We start from the raw sequence: 14,224 nt of genomic DNA, 5'->3' as shown, positions 1-14,224 counted from the left end.
TTCTAACAACGCGAGGCTATGCTCAGATAAAACGACGCTATTTGCTGGTAACAAACCGCGCGTCGAAAATCGAGCCTCAAATGTACGCCATGACGGGGCCGCCGGTGTGGTAGCCGCTCACGCATAGTAATTTGAATGAGCGCCGCTGTTTCATCTGCAACATTGGCTAATTTGCATCGCTTTGACCGGCTCTATTGTCTAACGTTCTTTGTTGCCTTGTTTTCGAGCAAGAAATTCAGGCAGGAGAAAAGAAACACACTCAACTGTATCTGCGGCACAATCCCATGAGTCCCCAATGCAGGCGCAGTCACGGGGGTGAATGTCACGGTATCCTCGTTGAGTGAGGATTGAGACGTTCCAGGCAATGAAGAGAGGGGCGTCACAAGTACTGTCGCCGCCGAATCCTGCAGTAGTACGAAAAGAAATGTTGAAATCCTTGAATAATGACGACTGGGTTTAAACTTGGGAGGTTGAGGCACGGTTGGTAATTTGACTTCACCAAAAACGTGGGGAAAATATGCGCCTCAATATTCAGGAGTGCAAACTAAGGTCGAGTTGTCAGTGGAGTTCCAACCAAACGCCGATGTTTGCGGTTCTGCCTGTATAGGCAGCGTCCTTTCGTTTATAAACAACTTGCAGTCCATTCGGTCAACCTAGTGAGGTAAATACCGTATTTATTCCAATCTAGCTCGGCCTCGATTCTAAACTGACGCATGAAAGTTGAAGGCCAAATAAAAAAAAAATTCCCTCGAATGTAAGTCGGCCGAAAAAAGTAATTGAGAAGGACAGCAGGGACAGCAGGCGAGCGACATTTATTGCATAGGAACCTGCTCCCGCTCACTCGCCCTGGCCATCGCGAACCTCCTTATCCCAGACCTTATTCTTACAGTGCACAATCTTCTGTGCCATCAAGCGCATTGGAAATGCTGCACTTTCGGAACAAGCGGGCAACCAAGCTGTCTGGGATGTCATCCCAAGCTGTAGCGATCCGGCTTATAGCTATAACTCCTAGCGACGAGCTCTTGATGAGGCCTGTTGGAGTTAGCGAGTTAGTTACTGGTCCCGTGGAATGCCTCGCTATCTTACCAGCTCGCCCGCTCTGGCCTGCAGCACCTCTGTGGTCACTGGTAGTGCCACTAACCTCCGAAATTTTATGAACTCTGCCAGTGCTGATTCCCCATCGGGATGGCGGCCTTTCTTAAGGCCCGTGAAAGCCCTCCTCGTTGCAGCGCAAGCAAAAAGTTTATCTCGAATACAACAACAAAATTCTTAAATTTAAGCCGACCTAAGAGTTTCATCTCGTGTATAAAAAAATATAGGCCTAGATTCGAATAAATACGGTAGGGCGTCGCTACATTTCCAGTGAAGCTAAAGCACGGGATACATCTCTGCCGTCGGCGCAAAATTTATTAAGATTATGTGCATACGTATAACTGCAACCTCATTCATTGATTATGTGCCCCTTATTTTCATGAGCGGTCTTCGTCCGTCTCCTTGGTGCGCTGCACCTTGGGACTTGAAGCAGCCTTCCTGACCCTCTCTACAGCACCCCGGCTTGCTTCTTTCAGGCCAACAGCATGGAAGGGTACAAGAAGAACGAGCAGCTATCTGCTACTCAAGTATCAGCCCATTTTGACATAAAGCCGGTGGGACGATCACTCAAGTAACTTTAGTTTGTAAGTTAACAACGCCTGTCCTTCCCATTGTGAACCGCTCGAAAAAGACGCAGAAAAAGAGCGATTCCTGGTCCATGGCGTCGCCGAGTATAGGCGCAAACGTAATATGCTTTCCAGAGATAGAGTAGCACATTCCAGGACAAGTAAAGGTAGGAACACACAAGCTGAAAAACGCGCGTCAAGCGGCTAGCGGCACCGTTCGCGGCGCGAAAGGAACGGCCATGCTGCGGCAAGAGTGCGCGGGAAAAGCGTCTTTTCAGGCCAAACCGGTCAAGGTCTCTGCTTTAAGGTGCGCGCGAGGCTCCGCTGCTGCCGCTGGAACGCAACTTTGGTAGAAGCCAAGAGGGGGCAGCACAGACGCTCCTCACGTGACCAAGCCGGGCGCTCCTGATTGGTCTCCCCGCTCCGCGGCACGCGGCAAGCCGCAGAAAATGGCTCCTCGACCCTTCCTCTGCGCGGCTATAGTCACTCGGTGCATTCCAATTCTCTAGACGTCCGACAAGACATCTAGTGAAATGTCTATTAAGCCGTGTACATGTTCATATTTTGAAACTTGTCTACTGCTAACGCCGCCTCGCGGCATATAAATCGAACTAAAGCTTATGAACACTTATACAATAATTTTTCTGAAACTAAGAAATAACGGTCATTAAAAACGTGTTTTCAACACTTTGCACAATTTTTCTGCAATAACTTTGCGCGTAAATCAGACTGGTGGCTGCGCCTATCAGTTAGTCTGCTTGTAGCAGACGGGGCCGCTCTCCGAAGACGACGCTGAAGACAGGCGATTATTCCTTTATTATTGACGCTAAACTGTACATGTTCCTCGCACGTGCTCCTCCAGACGGTTCTGTATCCATACGAAAGAACACGAAAGACAACTCAATATGCGCGAAATGCGATACGGCTAATATACACTGCAATGGGAAAACGCAGGAAAACAGAGGCGTACCATTAAACCTGCTGTCTTCCGTACATGTGTACTCGGCGAATGCCAGAAACCTAGACAGCAGCGAGCTTTAATCCTGCAAAGACTAAAATCAATTCGCAACATGTCGGTGTGTTTGTTCTCAGACTGTAGAGATAAAAGAATGTACGCGAAAGGTTTGATGCAACTAATACAGCAACAGAAAAACACATTTGTTAACCGTCACGCCAGCCGTCTTAACGCCCGTCGAGGAACCCAACGACAGCGACGAGTATTAATCCCTAAAATCAAAGTGCTAATTAAGATCCTGCATCGTCAGATGCCGGATCACGTAAACAGACCACGTAAACAGTCCTCCAGCGTCCGCTACTGTAGCAAAGCTCTCAACCGCACGATTCTCTCATGCGTGATTCACTCCTAGGAATCGCACGTCCACGAAGATTAATTAGCCACTAGTTTGCGTACCAAATAAAAATGGAACGACTCACATTTTTCCTTTCCTATACTCCGGGTACAGTCCGACGCCCGCAAGAGCACGACTCACCTATCCACGTACATAAGCTCCGCCATCTTTAGACAGCAAGTTAGCCTGCATCGATGTAGACTTCGGCGAAGCAGTCATCTTATACGGCGTCGTGAGAAATGGAACGCGTCCCAAGATGGCGGCTGTCCGGCTAGACGTCTAAGTTACCTTGTACTCGGCGGTATTGGAACGCACCCAGTGAAATAGAATATTGGGTAGTGTGGTCACCACGGAGGTGATCCGTGGTGCTCACAGCTGCGGCTCGGGTTGGCACCACTGGGGTCGACAGGGCGCGGCGACGTGTGGTGGCGCTGCACGCGTCTTCACTGGTAACAACGAGTGGCAAATTCGGCTGGCGTCGCAGTAAGCAAAGCAGCCACGCCGATGAATTGAATTATTATCGTGAAATTCACGTGGGTGTCAGCAAAATGGCTAAGCGGACCTTGAATTGAACGTTATTTCTGGCCTGTGCAGATATTCATTCCTCAAAAGTTCACAAGGCACTTTGCATGAGGGAGATTATAAAGCACTGCACACAGAGGGGTTGTACAGCTTTTTATATTAGTACTTAACGTCAATTGTAGTAGAATGTGGTGTAGCGGCATTTGATTCATGCCAGGGACAAACGCGGAATTAAAAGAGTGACAGCGGCAATAATTATTTTCTTTCACAAGGAGCCGAGACGCACAGAAAACACAGGGGTAGCTAGGAAAACGATAGGTAGAAGGAATTCGGCACGTAGACATATCCGCAAGCCAGTAACACAACAGCAACAGTGACTTCTTATATATTTGGGCAGCCATGCAGCCACTGCTGTTTGAAACAAATGAGGCAGATTTGTCACCACTGCAGATTTGTCACTATATATATATATATATATATATATATATATATATATATATATATATATATATATATATATATATATATATATATATAATTAACTCCTTCCACATAAATGCAGTCTAGTTACCAAATGAAACCTTATGACTTATTCAGGGAGGTCTTCTGCGTGAACGGGGCAACCAACTTCCAGCTGCAGCCTACTTCTAACCACTTCCAACACATCAATAATTCTTTCGGAATGCAATTTCTTCCAGCTAAACCATTCTGTGAAGAAGTTTTAAAATTTCAACACAAAGCCATTAAGTTGCGCCAATGGGTATTGCAGTCCTCCGTGGTCGCGGTATTTTGTCAGCCTCGCAGAGAAAAAGTTTTCATCCGGAGACTGCCTTGTAAGCAAGGTTATGCACATTTGGTAATTTGTCTTCAATACCCACTTCCGTGGAACATACCCTGCTCGGTAGAAAAAAAGTCTACGGTCACTTTTAGCTGCGTGCTCATTGTGGTCATGCGCTGGCATACAAGCTGAATTCTGATCATCAGTGGAATTAATGTCTTGACACTGCATTTGAAGGCTGCTTATCTGGGCATGCTCCATCACATCTGTCTTCAAAGTCTAGCAGAAAATATATCACTGTCTCAGGATGATTACCTTCGATACTGATTTTATGAGCTATAGCCCATCAAATGAAAGGCGATTGCCTAGGATTAAATATTGGTTCAGTGTACGGTACGTGTTCATTGCATCCTGGAAACTGCCTTACGATTCCGAACAGATTCTCTAGAGGATCTTGGCTAAGCTTTGAAGTCAGATATCTGTACTTCAGCTTTTCTGTCAGGTATGCCAACAGTTGAAGTGTTCTGAAAATATTCAAAGAATAGCGGCTGTGGAGGCGCTCTGAAAACCACGACCACTTTTTACAAGCCTCTCACAATTGTCAAGGAATATTAAAAATGTCTTCATACGTGAACAAAAACATGAAATGACCCCAAGAAGCGAGCAAACCAGCGCAAAACCGCACAACGGAACAACAACGAGACCCGCCGCGGTGGCTCAGTGGTTAGGACATTCGGCTACTGATCCGGAGTACCCGGGTTCGAACCCGACCACAGCGGCCGCGTTTCGATGGAGGCGAAACACTAAGGGCGTCCGTGTGTTGTGCGATGTCAGTCCACGTTTAAGATCTCCAGGTAGGTCACGTTGACGGCTCAGAAGGGAACACTGATAAGTGACGTTCCCTTACTTGTGGATCCGAACTCGAGCGCGAAATACTGCGACGGTGTGACAGCCTGCTCAAGATATGAGACACATTTAACATGGCGCGTATCGCTACTGCTTGCCGCCTACCATCACCCGTCGCTCCTAGCGCGCTGGTTGGTCACGGCGAGCAAGGAGCGCGCGCAGTTGACAGGAACGTCGCGCCATCTGTCACCGCCGCCCAGTGATCCTCCACAAGCTGACAGTGCGCAATGCCTGCTAAATGTGAAATGAACGCATCCTTCCTTGGGACCTAAACGAGCACTTATAGAGTGCAATGGCTCGATCGGATCGTCCGCAAAGCCGCTCTCAGATACATAGAGAATAGCCATAAGTGTTGGGTGATAGGTCGCAGGATGTTTACAGAGAGGCGCAAAGTCCTCTGACGCAAAAAGTAGCCAGAGCCTCTGGTGGTGTATTTTTGTTTTACTTGCTTTACAGTGCTTTATTTAGGGCGAACAAGTTGGTTTTGTTAATGCAATATAAAACACAAAAACGACAAAACGTATCTCTGGTTATTAACACAATTTGCAGTACATTTACTCTTTGTCCAATCATCCAGCTCCCGCTAAGTGATGTCATAGCCGCTGTTAAAAACCGCCACTGCATGGTGACACCGTCAGCGCCACTAATATGTTTTTGCGAGCTAAATAAAATATTAAAAACCGGAGTATACGCAGCACGACCGATGCTAATATCATCACTATAACTCATTGTATGGAACCAAGAGGCTAAAAAATGCACTGATTATGTGTTTCGGGGCCCCTTTAAGTGCTGCTAGCCTCACTCTTTGAATGGGTCTCGGCCAAGTTATGTGCTTATGCCCACAAAAGATTTCGAAACACGGAAGCAGGAAAAAGCGTATGTGCCTGGCAGTCTCTGCGCTGCCTTGCCGTGTCCGTACAGTGCACCCCTCAATGTCAGGCCTCACCTGTAGGCGGCAAAAAAACTAAGATTCAGTGCTCCAAACTCGCGGTCGAGAATAGACGTAAGCACGAAATGCTTTGCAGTACCGGCGTAGCACACTCTAGAGACTAAACCTCGTTGCAAGACAAGGTCCCGTCTCGGCCGAACACAACTCTACCTCAGCGTCGCTCAGGCGGCGAGTGCCATGCAACCTCTCGTGCTAGGGCGCCTCGGTGGACAAGCGCCGCAGAGGCCGGGCGGACATCGAATACAGATTCACCCTATCTTGCGCTGAGCCGTGGCGGCATTCCTCGGCGCTGCGTGGTTGAAAACCTGCACCTGGAGCTTGTGGTCTGAGCAGTGTGCCTCTTTTCGTAATGCGCGAGCCCGCCGGCAATGTGCCCCACCCTCACAGTTAAAAAACGAGTTCCACGCAGCGCCGAGGGAGTCCGCCATGGCTCGGCGCAAAATATATGATGAATCTGTGTGAATCAACCTCCCCCTCAACCTCCTCCCGCTCAACCTCCCCCGTCATACGCCTAATGAAAAACTGTTATAGTTAGGAAATTACAACACCTTAGCGGAAATGATGGAAGCACCCTCACCGCACAATACGATAGACTATCAGGCACTGAAACGGGACGTTGTATCTCAAAAAAGGCAGAAATACAACATGAAGGAATCCGTTCACACACCTTCCTAATTCCAAGACACATACAGGAACACTTAATAGTCTATCCTCTGCCCAAAAACATGCATTCACACTATGATACGGACAGAAGAAAGGCTAGGGCAGAAAAACTTCACGAAAGATTTTCAGTTCAGAAAGACACGGCGCATCTGGACGTGACAGAAGATGCTGACAGAGACGCCTTTTCTCTGGCAGTTGTCGATCATCGAGGTTCTCCGCTCGCATAGGCGACAATCGATAAACGAAAATTTCCGGAGGGGGCCGAAGAAACTGCCATAGCTTTAGCCATTACCTCCACCACTGCCAAATACATGATCAGCGACTCTAAAACAGCAATTCAAAAATTTGCCAAAGGAAGGGACCACTCCGCAGCCATCAAATTAATACAACAAATCTCCAATACCATCCAGATCACATCGATCTGGTTCCCCGCCCATTCGTGCCATCCTGGAAACGGGGCGGCACACCAATTTGCCCGAGGATTCGTAGTTAACCGGGAGGTGCGCTACACCAAGCTCCGGGCGGCAAAGGATCGAGTGACGACCTACAAAGAAATTACTGCCTACAAAGAAAGACAATTCTTCCCAGAACAACGTAGAACTCTATGTATATGTATAACACAAGTAAGCTGGTGGCAGCTCCAAACAGACACTTTAATCCGTACATGTACTCTATATGGTTCCCAGAGGAGTTTAGCCCCGTCTGTTTTCTCTGTGAACACCATAAGGCAGACACACCACACATCCTGTACTCATGTAATCAAGACAAGCCGGAGAACAGTATGCAGCTCTCTACCCAATCGCTGTGGGAGGCCGCACTGCTCAGCTTCGGCCCGGAGGTTCAACACCGAGTCACAGAACGGGCCGAAGAGGTCGCCGAACGACATCGTCGCACAGCCACCTGGCGTCCGGCCTAGAAGAGGAGCCCACCGCGGGGAGGGGAACGTCCCCCCAACCCGCGCCTAAGACCTCCTCTTTAAAAAAGTTTACCTCCTCCACAGGCTCCATGGTGTCGAACCGGAACCGAAACCTTTTTTTTGCCCGGAACCGGAACTAAACCGAACTCATTTTTTTTCGCCCCCTTGGAACTGAACCCGAACAGGAACGATTCAAAGGAACCGTGCCGAACAGGTTCGGGACTCTGTTAGGCCTCACTTTTGCAACCCGGCATACTTCACTTTTTCAGACAAATTGAGATGTGCTAGCGCGTAGTTTTACCTACCGAAGGCTCTCTTCGCTAGACAGTGCAAAAATGGGGCCCTATCTGTGACAACAAAACTGAAGGAAATAACGGCCTGAGGGGCATTGGAGCATGATGAAATGAACGGTGGCGCATCAAGGACACTAACATGTGTGCGCATGTGGTGTCGCTTTCTTGTTCGTGTCCTTGCTGCGCTGCCGCTCATTTCAATAAAACTGAAGGAAGCCCGGTGTCCAGAAAGAAGCGTGAATTGCTGGGCGAATTGGTACATGCTCAAGAGGAAAAAATAATTGGCAGTGGCTTAGCCCAGCTATGCCAGGATATACGTAGCGAGAGCTTTAGTTTTACGCTGGTCACGCATGTTGTCGAGTTTGTTGTTGAGACTAAAATGTTAAGCATTGAAGAAGTGTTCGGTGAGACACATTGTTTATTTACACAATTGTTTTGGCAGAGATAAACACTGCCCGATGATCGGTAAAGTAACGCGCAGTTGTCCCAATGGTGCCTACACAGTATTTAGACTTGTTGCTTTCTCTCTGATACACAAAGTCAATCCTTCCGGTCCAGGATCCGGAGTACCCAGGTTCGAACCCGACCGCGGCGGCTGGGTTTCGATGTAGGGGAAACGCTAAGGCGCCCGTGTGCTGTGCGATGTCAGTGCACGGTAAAGGTCCCCAGGTGGTCGAAATTATTCCGGAGCCCTGCACTACGGCACTTCTTTCTTTCTTCTCTCAGTCCCTCCTTTATCCCTTTCCTTAAGGCGCGGTTCAGGTGTCCGCCGATAAAATTAGACAGATACTGCACCATTTCCTTCCCCCCAGAGCCAAACTTTCAAAAACGCCGGTGCACTTTGATGCGTTCAGCGGAACGGTAGGTGTTATCCATAAGGCGCCTGCCGTGGAGACCGACACCACGGACCGCAGCCGTAAGGTTAAATTGGTTTTTGGGGAAAGGAAATGGCGCAGTATCTGTCTCACATATTGGCGGATACGTGTACCGTGCCATAAGGGAAGGGATAAAGGAGGGACTCGGGGAAAAAAGAGCGGCGACGGCGGCGAAGAAGTGCGCGGCGCACCCACTCCTCCTCCCCGGTTGCTATGGTAACAGCGCATGCGCACAACTGGCCTTTTGCGTGCGGCGTGAAATGCTCGACTACATTTTTTGTAGCTCCCGCTACAAAAAAAAAATGGCTGTGGTTTGCCTCTGGCTAACCCTAGTTGAACTGCGAAAGCCTCGTTTCCTCGGCACGTTGTCTACGCAGCGTCTCATTCCGACGCTTTTGGGAAACCGGTCTCTTCCGCAGTTGAAAAGTCAGACCGGGACGTGGCACGAGTTTTTCTAGCAGCGTCGTGCGGTGCGTTCTTCTGGCGTCTCTTGAGCGCGTTGTCTCTTCCTCGCTTCCTTCTGTCGTTGTTGAGTCTCTCGCGCCCTCCATAACGACTACAATACACCGCCGCCGTCTGTCTTGAGGTCTTGCAGGGTTTCAAGACCTCAAGACAGACACCAACATAGTGATCCTCCCAGCGGACAAGGGCAACACAACAGTCGTTCTGGACAGGTGGCACTACGAAGAGAAAATATCCACCTCACTCAGCACTCAAGAATATGAAAAACTGATGAAAGACCCGAACACAACTACACAAGCAAGGCAAAACAAAACATTGAAAGAAGTATTCCAAAATTACCCCAACTTCCGAAACCTCTACCTTCAGTTATTGAGCACCAACAGATCGGCTCCAGCATTCTACGGCCTGCCCAAAGTCCACAAAACGGGGATCCCATTGCGCCCGATTGTGCACTTCCGGCGTTCCCCTCTTCGCTCGTTGTCAGAATACCTTCACAAACTCATATCCGCAATCGCAGGAAAAACAGCAACCCATATCCATCATTTTAGTCACTTCACCGAAATGATGTCCCAAGCCACCCTTGAGGCCGACGAATGCCTTGTATCCTTCGACGTGGTGTCCCTGTTCACAAAAATCCCCGTGAAGCTTGCGGTGACCGCTACCCGAGACACCCTACAACGCGACGACACACTCAGCGCACGAACCCCGATGAGTGCAAATGATGTGTGCCGCCTCCTGGTGTTGTGCCTATCAAACACCTACTTCTCGTCACACCGGGAATTTTACCGACAAGTGAAAGGAACACCAATGGGAGCATTCATCTCGGTCGTCATGGCCAATTTAACCATGGAACACATCGAACAACGAGCCCTGAACTCATTCCACCCGAAACCAAATATTTTCCTCAGGTATGTCGACAACTGCTTCGCCATCATCAAAAAATCTGAGACTCAAAATTTCCTTCGTCATTTAAACTCCGTAGAACCTGACATTCAGTTCACGCTAGAGGTGGAACAAGAAAACTTCCTGCCGTTTTTGGACGTCCTCGCGTCCCGAAACAACAATACCCTTCAATTCTCCGTATACCGCAACCCAACCCACTCAGGCCGGTATCTCCACTTCTCCTCGAACCACCCGACAGCCTATAAAGCATCAGTGGTGAAGATGCTGTTCAGAAGAGTTGAGACACACTGCAGCACAGAACCTGACAGAAAAAAGAACAACGCACGACATTCACAGAACTCATCATGAACGGCTACCCAAGACTTTATTCAAAAAGCCATTCGACGTCAAAAACACAACATTCACCAAGAAATCAACGCACAAAGACCAACGCCACCACCAAAATACCTCACTTTACCTTATGTCGGAGGTGTCAGCGAAACCATCGCCCGAATCCTGAAAAAAAGCGGGTCTCCAGGTTGTGCACAAGCCCATAAACACTATTGCGCTTTGCCTACTTGTTCCCAAGGACCGGCCGCGGAGAAAAAGAGTCCAAGGCATTGTCTACAAAATTCAGTGTGCCGACTGCGACGGAAGCTACACCGGCGAAACCAAAAATTTCAAAGAAATAATTCTGCAACATAAAAACGACGTTCGCAAATTCGCAAGAGAGCGCAATCCAGTAGCCGAACATTCCGAGGATTCCGACCATAGAATCAACTTTGAAGAAACCCGCATCTTCGGAACCGAAACAAATTACCACAAAAGGCTCCTTCAGGAATCCTGGCACATCCAAACCACCCCAAACAACATCAACCGCACAAAAGGAAACCTGCCCCCGGTATATGCCCAGGGACTTCGATCTTCGTCTCAACGAAAAAAAGTCGCCATTCACCACCTCCCTGCAGTGCGCCAGCGTGACTAACAGCCTAAACACCCTCCGCCACGCCTTTCGAATCACAGCTGTCGTTCCTTTGACCCCCTTCTCCCCCCATACTTAAAAGACGTTAGCTACTGCCTTCAGTCGCCCCTGATGAAGGAGCCGAGTCTGCTTCGAAACGTTGGGTTGAAGTTAAATTTTTGTTGGAGATGTACAGTTTATTATAAGTCTTCAAACCCAACCAGACAGGCAAATCTTTCGAAATGTTTACTTTTATTTTCCGTGCTCTATCCGACGTCATTGCCCCTTCCCTTTGTTTGGGGCGTGGCTTAGGAGTCGAGTTACAGCTACTGCGCCTTTCCTGATAACCAATTATCTGGCCTATGCATGTCTCTACCCTTTCCAATCCCCGGGTGTTGTCCATGAGAATACACATGCATCCTCTGAGTTTCCTCCTCAAAGACAATTATATCTAAAACCCTTGCGGCTGGTTACGACGACGATCGGTAGGACAAAGATCACCGCAGGCAGCCATACGTTGCCGATCAGCCGAGCGGTTCTGTGCTCCGGTGTAAAACCCGTGTTGCGTTACGACACTTACTGCTATTGCTGTAAAAACCGCGAAACGGGATTTGAACCCACGCCAGTAGCGTGCTCGACGGACGCTTCAGACCACTGGACGGTGCGTCACACCAGTTCACCTCTGTTTGCATTGATGAACTGCATCCTCGTGCTCGGCGGCAGTGGCGCTGCAATCTGTGGGAGGAGCTGGAGGATTCGAGAGCCAGCGAGCGTCTTCGGAATATCGAATGCGACGCGGGTTTGGAGCCAGGCGAGAGAAGCGCCCGAACGCTCGGCAGTTACAAAGCTATGCCGACGTACCCGGTCGCGAGACGAAGGCAGAACGCGTATCCGAGGCACAATAAGAAAGGCGGGCGAAACCCGCCGCAAACAAATCAAAGAGCGCGTCTGGCAGCATCCACGACTCTCCCCGGAAAGTGCGAAAAATTGCATCGGAAGAGCTGGTGGGGGCAAAGAGGTTAGCTCCATCCTGTTATTGTTCCAAATAAAAATTTATTCTCTGGCCATGTCGACGGTTTTCCGGCGGCAGAACACGAATTCACTACCGAAAAAATTGCAACTAAAAACCTTACCGCCAGTCTATTCAGACTCTTAACGTCCTTACCGAAGTGGACGGCTTGCCACAGTGAATGGGGGTGTGATGTAGCTTCTGCGACCAGCGCAAAACAAAACAAAAATGGCGCAATGGACCCATGCAACTCGTTTCATATTTGAGTCTTTTCTAGCTTATACAAGCTCCGTTTACGATGAGCGTGGTTGCTTAGTGGTTGGAACGCAGTTGGGAGATGGTCTATATATCGATATAGACCATCTTCCATTTGTCCTCAGAACCCTTCCACGAGGCCGCTCTTATCGCTTTAGAACATCGTGGGGTGTCGCCAATTTGTTGCGAGCAGTTAATAATAATATGAGTTTTGAGTGCCTAAGGTTCGCGTCGAGCCCTCACCTCTCTTTTGACAGCGGAGTCGTCGATGGCGCGCACTGTGCTGGGCGTCGCTACGGCGTCGTCTCTGGCAGCGGCCTCCTGCGGCGTGCATGGTACAGCTGTCGGGCGCCACGACAAAGCCTTGCGCGAAGAACCCTCGAGCCATTCTTCAACCGTGCTCGCGTCACCAGGAGTCTGGTGCGGCCTGACCGCCGCCGCCGCCGTTGAGTGTTCGGCAACCGTAAAAGCATCTAAATAGCGAGCAAGGTCCTGTAGGTGCCGTTTTTCGGCCAAGTAGTCATCTCCCGATGGTGTTGACGGGCCGATGCTCAGGAAGACGTCTTCGACGTCGTCACAGGCGTTCTTCTTTGGAGGACACGATGTTGGCGCAGGATTCTCAGCGCTATTCACTCCACTGCAGGCCGAGCTCTCAGCTGCGACACGGTCTTCGGCCGAACTCATGTTCAAAAAGCGAACGCACCGACGACGCACAAAAATGGCTAACGTATGAAAGCGGCAGCGATATCAGTTCCTTCTTTTATCCCTTCCCTTAAGGCGCTGTTCAGGTGTCAGCCGATATGTCAGAGAAATACTGCGTCATTTCCTTTCCCTAAAAACCAACCAACCAACCAACCCGAACCGCGCAATAAGAGGGCCCCGCCGCGGTGGCTCAGTGGTTAGGGCGCTCGACTACTGATCCGGAGTTCCCGCGTTCGAACCCAAACGCGGCGGCTGCGTTTTTTTGGAGGAAAAACGCTAAAGCGCCCGTGTGCTGTGCGATGTCAGTGCACGTTAAAGATCCCCAGGTGGTCGAAAAATATTCCGGAGCCCTCCACTACGACACCTCTTCCCCATACAAAAATGTCCTATGGCCGGCTTTAGAATTTTGGCCCAAATAGCTACAGACCTTTCCTATTTCTGTCTATTTCTGTCTATAGCTGTCTATACAGGCTGATATATTTTTCTATAGAGAGCTTAAGAGAATTGTATGGTTCCAAAGCTATAGCTTTAGTTGCATAGATTTTTCAATAGCTGGCAATAAGCACCTCTATGGGTGCTTATAGACGTTCATAAAAGGCCATAGACGGACCGCCGCCGCCGCCGTTGAGTGTTCAGCAACCGTCGAAACATCTAAATAGCGAGCAAGGTCCTCTAGGTGCCGCTTTTCGGCCAAGTAGTCATCTCCCGATGGTGTTGACGGGCAGATGCTATGCAAGACGTCTTCGACGTCGTCACAAGCGTTCATTCGAATACAAGACGGGCTCTTAGTTGCGACACTTTTCTGTGCCGAACTCATGTTCAATAGGCGAACGCACAGGTACCGCCGACGCACAAGACTGGGCACCGAATGGAAGCGGCAGCGCTCCGAGATATCGGCGTCCGCCGAATTCGTCGTCTACGATTTTCTTCAGACGCTACGGGATAAGTATATGTAAGCACGGCTTGTATTGCTCCCACACTGCGACATGTGCTGAACGCCGCTTGTGTTTCTTCAACGCGATTTTCAGCCGACGGAAAGCGAAC

At 49.4% G+C, this 14,224-nt stretch overlaps 1 protein-coding gene across 1 annotated transcript in view; it reads right to left on the bottom strand.

Annotated features, from left to right (window-relative positions):
• LOC144120354 (uncharacterized) overlaps positions 1-13,162 on the bottom strand; it is a 38,579-nt gene extending 25,417 nt beyond the window's left edge. Inside the window, exon 1 of the mRNA XM_077652720.1 lies at positions 12,722-13,162. Coding sequence (XP_077508846.1) covers positions 12,722-13,162 — 441 coding nt within the window. The remainder of the gene's footprint in view (positions 1-12,721) is intronic.
• Positions 13,163-14,224: the final 1,062 nt, after the last annotated feature.

This window comes from Amblyomma americanum, chromosome 1, assembly GCF_052857255.1.
Source record: "Amblyomma americanum isolate KBUSLIRL-KWMA chromosome 1, ASM5285725v1, whole genome shotgun sequence".
Taxonomy (NCBI): Eukaryota; Metazoa; Arthropoda; class Arachnida; order Ixodida; family Ixodidae; genus Amblyomma; species Amblyomma americanum.
This window is presented reverse-complemented; position numbering and strand designations above follow the sequence as displayed.